This window comes from Protopterus annectens, chromosome 12.part0 (assembly GCF_019279795.1).
Source record: "Protopterus annectens isolate FY-2018-M chromosome 12.part0, PAN1.0, whole genome shotgun sequence".
Classification (NCBI taxonomy): Eukaryota; Metazoa; Chordata; order Ceratodontiformes; family Protopteridae; genus Protopterus; species Protopterus annectens.
Window position 1 is genome coordinate 500,491,090 of NC_056746.1, and position 10,412 is coordinate 500,501,501.

General features: G+C 39.6%; 1 protein-coding gene across 1 annotated transcript in view; it reads right to left on the bottom strand.

The window, feature by feature from the left end:
* Positions 1–7,090, bottom strand: part of LOC122816182 (fibrinogen-like protein 1-like protein) — a 32,149-nt gene extending 25,059 nt beyond the window's left edge. The window contains exon 1 of the mRNA XM_044088931.1: positions 6,856–7,090. Within this exon, the coding sequence (XP_043944866.1) occupies positions 6,856–7,090 (235 nt within the window). The remainder of the gene's footprint in view (positions 1–6,855) is intronic.
* Between the last annotated feature and the right edge of the window lie 3,322 nt (positions 7,091–10,412).

A 10,412-nucleotide genomic window follows, 5' to 3' on the forward strand; every position in this document is an offset into this window, starting at 1 on the left:
GATTATAAACAGAGATTTTTCAGACTTTGGGCAGTATTCATAGTTCTTGCATTTAGGCATAGAGGGGACTTGTAATAGCTGTGCCTAAGCACAGCTCATGCATGATTCATAGACAGTTACTGTGCTTAAGCTCAGCAGGTTTAGTATGTGTATGTAGAACTTATGCAGATGAAACAGTAATGACATGTAAATGGGGATTGCTTCCTAATTCTGCAATTATCATGTTTAAATGAGGGACTTTTCCCACCTGTTGCAATTCCTAGTCACTTTTTATGTGTATCTGCACAGTGCACATAAGCCTTATTAAAAGTGAATTTGCTAATTTTTTATCTACTTTATCATCCGTGAAGATGCTTGTTGTACCTGCTAGTCTTGATGTGTCCTGTTGTGTGCTGCTTGTTTCAACTATGACAAAGCCATGGTGACCAGCTGCACTCACCGGCTTTGAAGGTGAAGATGTAGGTAAACATTGACTCATTTTAACTTTGCCGATCAAGAAATTATTCATAGGTTCATAGGTAGGTACTAGGCTATCAGCCCTAGGGCCCATACAAGCCTAGCCAAAAAATGTACCCTGGCTTTCGCCACTCAAGAAATTTATTTTCCTGTGCCCCTGTCGAGCAGAGCCACAGAAATGATCTGGGTGAATTTTCCATTTCCCATCCAATCATCAAGATTTTTCTTGAAGAGTGCTAATGAGGAGCTCTGTTTGACATAGATAGGTAGTCTGTTCCAGAGTATGGGAAGTCTCTGGGACAGGAATATATCCCTCCAGCATGTTCTGTTTATTGTGGTGACAAGGTTTAGGTCCCTAGAGCATGTAGCTCGGAGGGATTGGGATTTCTTTAAGTGGAGTATGTCCAACAGCTCTGGGTTTGACATAGCTTTGTATGTTAGGCAGAGATCGCCCCTGAGTAGGCGATATGCGATGGAGTAAAGCTGTAGTTTTTTGAGACATTCTGCATAGGGCATCTGTTTGAGGCCAGTAATCCTCTTTGTGAGGTATTTCTGTGGTCTTTCCAGTTGTTGTATTGAGAGATTTAGAGTTGACAGGGATATAATACACACTTTATTGAGTTTGCATGGCCTACAGACAAGAGCTGGGGGAATTCATGATTTTCCTATACCTGTGGATACCAGAATATGTACAGCCCTCACTACACCTGCCACGGGATCCTTCCAGAGACAAACTACAGACATGCCGGGTATTTCTCAATCTTCTGCTTCGAAGATATTTCACTAATTCCTCAACATACTCTTGGAACATGTCGGTCACTGTATCTATTTTTTAATGTCACCTCAGCACCAAGCCAGTACTTTGCATGCCTTCTACTGGATGGCGCACATTCCTGTGGTTCTTGGTGCATAAGATTGCACCCATGTTGCTGTTAGAGACCCCTCTGAAGTACGGGGGGAGTTATACCATAACAAGAAGGGCTACCATTTCATCAACTTCCAGGTAGTGTGTGATGCATAGGTGTATATCACCAGTATCTCATCCCATCATCCTGGCAGTGCCCATGATCAAATATCTGGTACAGAAACTTACTCTACGACCTCTTCAAGCTTGGTAGGATACCCACTGAGCACCTTGTTGGTAAGTGCAAACTTTTGAATTCATACTGTTTTCTGTAGGTATAGATTAGATAATGTATTGTTAAGTATTAACTCACACCCCTTTGTTGTTGTGTCTCTCCACCCTTGTTCATAGGTTCTTTTTTAAGCCTTGCCAATTTCTCTTTGTGAGACTCAAACCCTGTACCTCTTGCTTGTGAGGTGAATACCTTACCCATTATGCCAACCCTCAACCCCACTGTAGGTGATGCAGGCTTCCCACAACCTTGGCTAATGACACTAGTCCGTAACCCTATAGGAGCAGCTTGGGAGCACTACAACATCACCCTGTCCTAGACACAAATTGTCATTAAGCATGCATTTGGCCTGCTTTAAGCTTATTTCTGATGCCTGGACAAGTTTGGGAGTGCTCTTTTATATGACCCTTTTACTATATGCAGGATGTTTCCCACAGTATGCATTCTGAACAATGTGATCATGCTTTGAACTGTTGCTGAACTGCCCCATGATGACACTATATCTCCCATTATCATTTTGCCCACCAGTGAGGATAGTGACAGTGGCTAGTTGGCAGCAGTAGCATGGGGTCCCCTACGGCAGGCTCAGGCATGGCATATGACTATGCAGGGAAAGCGGTGCCATCTGGTTGACAGCTATGGCCCATGACATTCACTTAGTGATAGTACATTAACAAAAATGACATACATAATAGCTGATGCATGCAGTGTAACTTGTGGGTTATTCTGTATGGTGCTTGGTCAACTTACAATGCACATCAAACATTTCTTTTTTTTTTCCAAAAACAAAACCTTCATTAAATAATATTACCACAATGGATGCAGTGTACTTTTGGAAGTGGTTTTACTTTAGTTTTATAGTAAAGCACTTATCTGAATCAGTACCTGAACAGACAATGAGAAAGGCATACGTAATAGTGGTGTTTATTTCAGCAGTAGATGATTTCATTACTGTTATTTTTAACATTACACACTGACTTTGCATTCCTGGTGCAGGATTATAAGTCATCTGTAAAAATCTTGATATTTGCCATGGTGCTGCTAGTATATATCAGTTAAGTATTTTTACAATTTCCCATAGCTGCTTTTTTGCCTTTTCTATGTATTGTTGGTCCCTCCCTGTTTTTTTAGATATAACAATGAAGGAAGCATTTTGAAAGTTAGATAATGGTGAGTACTGAGTTTATAGTGTCATTGTGCAATGTAGGCACGTTTAACATGAATAACTTTGCTGTGTATTAACTTTAACTATTCAAATACTTGCCTAGCCTGTGGTGGAAAATGGACATTCCGCTAAAAGGAGTAGTCCTTGCACTCTAAGGACCACTAATTAGCTAGGTCACTGTCCTTTTTCTTGACCAATAGATTATACTGTATATGACAGTTACATTTTTCTCCCTAGGATCCTGGTGTTTGCATTCAGTACATGAAAGAAAACTGTTCTATTTTGTGCCTCATTTGTACTTGCTCTGCACCAGCTATAAACTGCTCTCTGTAATAATTGGCCTGTGGGTGGAATGATCGCTATACTCAGCATTACTATGTTCAGCTTTGCTTCACACCTCTACCCTACCTCCAATGCCCACCCACCCACCTTAATCCGCCATTATACTTCCCACATACACCTGTCACTCATCACACCCACTCCTTATACCTTCTCAAACAACTTTATTAGTATGAAAGAAACACTCCTGTTTTGATTTTCCCCTTCCCTACTTCCATCAAACATTTAGCTTCATTTTCAACTGCAATTCTCCCCTCATATTGCTTTAAATTATATATTTTACTACTCATACTCCTCCTCAACTGTACTTGTAGTTAATTCCTGAGCAAAACTCCCTGTTCCTTTTCTCACTGTAATCTTCTTTCATATACTACATCTCTTCCTCTGTAATACCTCTCAGCCTTCCCCTTATCTCTCTATACTGCTTATTCCCCTCTACCCTCAATTTCATTATGTACATACACAATTAAATCAGTACTTTTTCTTACATCCCTTCCTTACAATACCTACTCTAGATTGATAGCAGACTCCTCACCATAAATTCATCCTCATTCATATCAATATTTCCCTGTCTACCTATAAATACTACCTATCAATCCCACCTATCATCTTACATGACTTTACTCCTCCACTTAATCTCTACTACCTTTAACTGCATCCCTCAACACTCTTCCCACCACACACTATCACCTATCTAAACAGTCTTCTAAATTCCAAATATGCCACTACTTCATCTTCTTTTACTAACATTTCTCATTAAACTCACACCCTCAACTAGCTATCACAAGTCTCTCTCCTACTGTTACTTACCTACACCTCCCACACAATACTTATTCCCGAATGTGGAGAGGTTGCCATAATGGTTAAGATGACCCCCTTACAGATACAAAGTGCATAGTTGATTCTGACATAGGGTAAATGGATAGGCTTAAACTGGTCCACAAGGGCAGCTAGCCTAGTACTAATCTATGAACCTATAAACAACACACTTCTCTAATATCTCCTCCAGCCTACATGACATTAATTATATTAGCACCCTGAAATAGAAGCAAGAAGCACATTCTCCACCATTATCCAAAATCATGTATAAACTCATGCCCAAATATGGGTCTCTTCAATAGCCACATTATTAATTGGACAATAATACTGGGAGGGGACACACATATCAAACATGGACATACTCATCTAACCCCTGACCTAACCAAACCAGCCCCTTCACATCTCAAAACAGCAATAGGATACCTCTTCAATTATTTTGGACTTACAATACTATGCAGTAACCTAAGAAGTCTTAATAACAAAATCACAGAAGTTCATGCATATATAGATCACTACTCTCCTGATCTCTCCATAGTCATAGAAGCCTGGGTAAAGCCAATTACCAAAGATACAGAAATAGTCCCACTAGGTTATAATATACTCAGATTAGATAAAACCAACAAAAAAACAGGTGGAGTTGCTGTTTTCTACAGAAATGTTTTAGATCTCTCAAATGACCATGATACTATATCCACTTTCAAAAATGCTGAATTTCTAATGTCACTCCTCAAACTGAATACTCAAAAATCTCTAGTCATCACAATCTCAATTGATGAAGACTCCAACTAGAATTAACAAAGCAACATCTAAAGAATCCATCCTAGATTGGATTTTAAGATCCACCCCAAATAATGTTGCCACAAGTGTAACCCTACCTGATAGCCTAAGTGGCCACCAGCGAAACCACATAATCAGGCAACCCAAACAGCCCCACAAGCGTCTTCACTATAATACAGTCAGAAACTTTAGTAATTTCAGTAAAGAAAATTTTACTTCCAGTCTGCTCCACATCAGCAAGGCTTCACTTAAAACTCTTCCCCTGATGAATCAGTAGACACATTAAATACAATATTTATAAATATCCTGGCAGAGCAAACACCATTAGGATTTAAAAACAGCTAAAAATAAACCAGCCATTGGTTAGATAAAAAAACAAAGCACCTCATGCAACTTAGAGATTAATGCCTAGAAGTCATGGCTACAAATCAAGTCTCAAAAATCCTTGCAACAATATACAGAACCATAGCAAACAATGCATAAAACAGGACACAAAAAAGTTCATATAACAACACCCAAACGTCATCATCAAACAATCCAAAAAATATCTGGAAATCAGTAAATACATTGCTCACTCTTGGAAAATCAACCCAACCCAGGTCATTCCAACTAAACTTCCAAAGCATTGCTTCAAAGCTTAATTCACATTTTATAAATACAGTCGATCCCATCCTACAAAACAAAATTATTACAAATCCAACCATCACTCTAGATTCATTAAAGCTACAACAGACCTTCATACCCACTCTAGTGCCACCATAGAAGTCACCAACAGCTACAATAGCTTTGGAGATGCACTATATAGTAGTTCAGTGGCTAGAAAAAGGAACTCTGTCCCCACTAGCATTCAAAACACATCATCCAAAGCCTCATTTAAAGACCTCATCAGGCAACATCTCAAGCAAAGTTGGCAGTGCCATGATTGCTCCCCAGGCTAGTGAAAGTGGATAAGGTACACATACTAAACCTAGAGTGCTTGATTAAGATTGAAAACTATTCTCACAAACACTGGCTAATCTACAATGTATGTACTGTACCTGTGTACTATGTATGTATTCTACCTATGTTCCAAATTTCAGCTGTACACCACAAATCTATTAAGTACCTTTATTTTTAAATATTTTATTTGTTTGTTCTCTCCACTGCAACTGTTGATGTGCTGCATACCACTGTAAAAACATGCCTTTTGTAATTTGTGTGTATACTGATCATGTCTAAATGTATCTGTAATTTTTCTATGTGGAGCTTTTTCTCCCCGGGCCTCTGCTGAAAAAGGGCCTTTTCAGACACCCCCGGTTAACAAATGTAAAATAAAAATAAAATAAAAATAAATAAAACTACCTATGCACCCTTAATACAGCAACAACAACCACTGTCCCTGAGCAACTTCCATCTGAGGACCTCAAACTCACTGCAGATAGCTTTGCACATTGTGTCTCAATTTTAATTAACCACTCTATCCTTATGGAAAAAATCTTATATGCTACCCCTCCATAAAGGCGGCTAATGAACCAAGCTCGTGAACTATAGACAAATTGCCATTCTCTCACCCACAATACAACCACTGCACTTCTAAGGTTCACAGATATAATAAATCACAATAGAAATTCAAGTCTCCTAACCTCAGACTTATTTCTGGATCTATCTAAGGCATTCATTGCAGTCAGTAATCAAATTCTCCTAACTAAACTCTCTCCCTCTGGGCTATCACACCCATCTTTTAACCAGTTTCGTAGTTATCTCACTAGTAGGTCTCAAGCAGTGGAGTGGCAAGAGGATTTCTCTTCTTTCCTTCCTAAATCCATCAAAGTCTCACAAGGCTCCATCCTAGGACCATTACTGTTTAACTAACTTATCAATGACCTAAACACAACAGCCAAAAAGCCACCATGGTACAATATGCCAAAGATTCCACTCTTATATGTGGTACTATGAAACTACCTATGCTCCAAACACTCACCCAGAAATCCTTCTCCTCCATAGAAGCTTGGCTCGGCAACTCACAACTCCTACTAAATCAAACAAAACTAAGCTACTGCTGTCCATACCCAACTCTCTCCTCCCAGAAATATCTATTGATAGTCCCCTTATAATGACAAATGTTAAGGGTTAGATGCACACTGGGGTCATGAGCAATACTCTCTGCACAGCATACTAAGTTACCTGTCCAATAATCTTCCACACTGCATGACTGTGGCTGTTGTAGTGGTCTGAAACTACTGGTACCAGCACCATCTTTGGTTGCTCTGGTGGTATCTTTGTCAGCATCAAAGTCATCACCTCTTATAGACAGAAGGTATTTCTTATCCAGTGTTAAGGGTTGGAGTGTGGAAAGGCCACCACTAGTGCTGGTCCAGGCAATTGCAGTCAGCCTAGATTTTGCCCTTGCACATCCCATCAGGACATTTGCTCTTTTCATACACTATGTCAAGGTATGGTGTCTTCTCTCTACAGCATTGATGTCAGCCACTACTTCATTCCATGCCTTCATAGGTTCATAGGTTCATAGGCTGGTACTAGGCTATCAGCCCTAAGGCCTATACAAGCCTAGCCATAACAATCCCCTGGCTATTTCTTCCCACATTATTTACTTCCCTGGACCCCTGTCTAGCAGGGCGACTGACATGATCCCTGGGGTGAATTTCCTTTCTCCCAGCCAATCGTCAAGGTTCCTTTTGAAGACGGCCAAAGAGGCACTCTGCTTGACATGTATGGGCAATCTATTCCAGAGTCTGGGGGGTCTCTGGGTCAGGAACCTATCCCTCCAGCATGTTTTGTTTATTGTGATGACAAAGTTTAGATCCCTGGAACGTGTGGCTCTGAGGGATTGGGATTTCTTTAAGTGTAGCATGTCCAACAGCTCTGGGTTTGACATGGTCTTGTATGTTAAGCAGAGATCGCCTCTGAGTAGACGATATGCAACAGAGTATAGCTGGAGTTTTTTAAGACGGTCAGCGTAGGGCATCTGCTTTAGGCCTGTGATTCTTTTAGTGAAATATTTCTGTGGCCTTTCCAGTTGTTGCAGATGTCTTGAGAGGTACATACCAAATGGGCGTTGTATTCTATAATGGGTCTAATGGGCGTTGTATTCTATAATGGGTCTAATGAGGGATGAGTACAGTGCGACAATGACCTCCTTTTTTCTGGAGCCTTAGCTCTCTCTGCCCCCCCCCCCCATTTACCCTATAGATGTTTCCCATATGGCCTCAGAGCCATGAGAATGTGGTTCTCCTCAGGACTAAAGTTTTCCCTGCAGTTTCTTGTTCTCTGCTGCTACAGTGTATTGAACCTGCCTGCAAATATTGGTTTGTAGTTAAGCCATGGCCCTTTCATGACTCCCTAGAGTATTACTATTATGTATACAATGTCAGTACTGCAGTTGTTTCTCCTCTGTCATCCTCCTTGTTACTACTGCATGATAAAACTTGCAACTAAATATTAGCCCAAACTTGAACCACTTTCTCACACAATACCTTACAATACTAGTAATGTATTCATGCAGGTCCATAATAGTAGTTACAGAGGTAACCAGGGTACTCATTTTATCTGTCATCCATGCCTGTTTAGCAGCTGTTAAATGTGTACACTTTGGTTCCTGGTAGGGTATGGTGTCACTTAGCTTATATACTTAAAAATCAGATATTTATTGCTGTTCACCTGGTGGAAAATTAGACCATAAAACTACTTATCCCATGCACACAGCAATAAAAATGGCACCTTACACATTCCTAATGCTGCCATTCAAATAGGGGCAGAAACATCACACAGGCAACCCAATTAGTAAAAGCTATAAGAAAAACCTAGTGTCAGAAAAATATGTATTAATGTATGTGTTTAGTGCTTATTAGAAGCTAAACGAGTTAACACATTTCATTCTATTTTATGTACAGCTTAGTTTTATATGAAGCTAAAAGATGTTTTTGAAACTGCAGTATGCTTTCTGAAACTTGCAAGATGCTCTCTGACCTATGCTAGCACAGCAAAATCCATGTTTATGCCTTTTGGAAATGTACTGAGAAGCAAATGATTATCTGCTAGGTCAGGAAACTGATGAATAGAAGAATACTGTTTTCTATAATGTTGCAAAAATTGAACAATCAGCTCTGTTCGTGTTATGAGAACATGCACAGCTGCTGATGGAAAAGATAAAGTTAGAAAAAAGACTGCTTAAAGAAATGGACTATAATCTGTACTTGCTTTGTGCTCGAATTAGCCATAGTACTTTGAATGGTAACATTGCATAGTGAGAAGTTGTATCTAACCGGTGGTCATCAAGGCCACGTTGTTTTTTTTTAGGAAGTTTTTCTTAAATTTGATAACGCAAGCAGAAAATCATGGACAAACAGCTGCTATGAAGTAATGATGTTAGAACTTGTGATTTGTTACGTCAGCTTAGTAGGCAATGTCTTGTAAGAAATGTATAAGAATGGCTTCACTTCCTGATTTTAGTAAGACAAACTCTGTATTAGCACGTTTTTGTCTCCTTGCTGCAAGATTAAAGTGCCTTAACCTGAACCTGCCGTGTATTGATCTTTTTTAAGTTGTTTTTTCCTTTGGCACCTAGCCAAGCTAGAGTTTTCACTTTTTGATACCTGAAACCTCTTGTAATAGAAGCCCATGGGATATATGCAACTGACCCCTTAGCTGTGGACATACGTGTTTCAGCCTTCTTATGACCTCATCAGCACAGCATAAGTGGACTGTTTGACTATACACTAGAAGCACATGATATTTATACCCAGCTGGTGGCCATAACAATTAAGGTGTCTGCAAAATATCCCAACTAAAAACTAAATCAAAGAGTAAAAAAGTCACACAGAATAAGCAATTAGTAAATAGCCAAACAGTCCACTTATGCTGTGCTGATGAGGTCATAAGAAGGCCAAATGCATGTCCATAACTAGTGAGGTTTGGCTTTATTGTGGCCATAAAGACTTAAAAAGAAATAAAGTAAAACGCCATGGACATTCAGAAGCCATATACCTGAAATACTTCATGTTCTTAAGGGGTCATTTGCATATATCCCATGGGCCTCTATTACACGTGATTTAAGATATCATGCAGTGAAAACTCCAGCTTGTCTAGGTTTTTTTTGTAGTTTTTACTAATTGTTTTTTTCCATATGGGGCAGCTTGTGGCACAGGTTCCTGGGCTGTAGCCCCCCCCCCCCATTTCATTACAGTGTTTTATTTATTTAGTTAGTTAGTTATTTTTTTAAATATGAAATAAAGAAGCAACTCTTAGCCACAGAACTCAAGCACAGTTCTCGTTGCACATGCACAAAGTACTGAGCTCATTGGCAATAAATAAATAATTAAGTAACATTCAGCTTCTGAGCTTCTTTTCGAATCAGCCTAGCTTATGGGCAGATGCTTTTCAAAAATTTACCCATCATTCAGTGTGGTTTAACCCCACTGCTTGACTTCGGTTCTGGCTGGAAGGGGCAGCAGCCTGTCACATAATAGAAAATTGTGCACTTTCCTCCATGGCTGCTGATGTAAGCATGAGAGGGAACATACAGGAAGTTAAAAATAAGATGTTCTCACTTGCCAGCTCTTACTGCTCTTCTTTTCATTTGCCAAGTTAGGGGAGTAGAGTAGGAGGACTTAATCAAAATCTTCCTAGAAAAAAACAAAGTCATAATGCTAGAAAAGATCCATTGCTGCAGGTGGGTGCATTGAGCTAACTATAAGAAAAGTAAACATTGTAGATGAGAATTA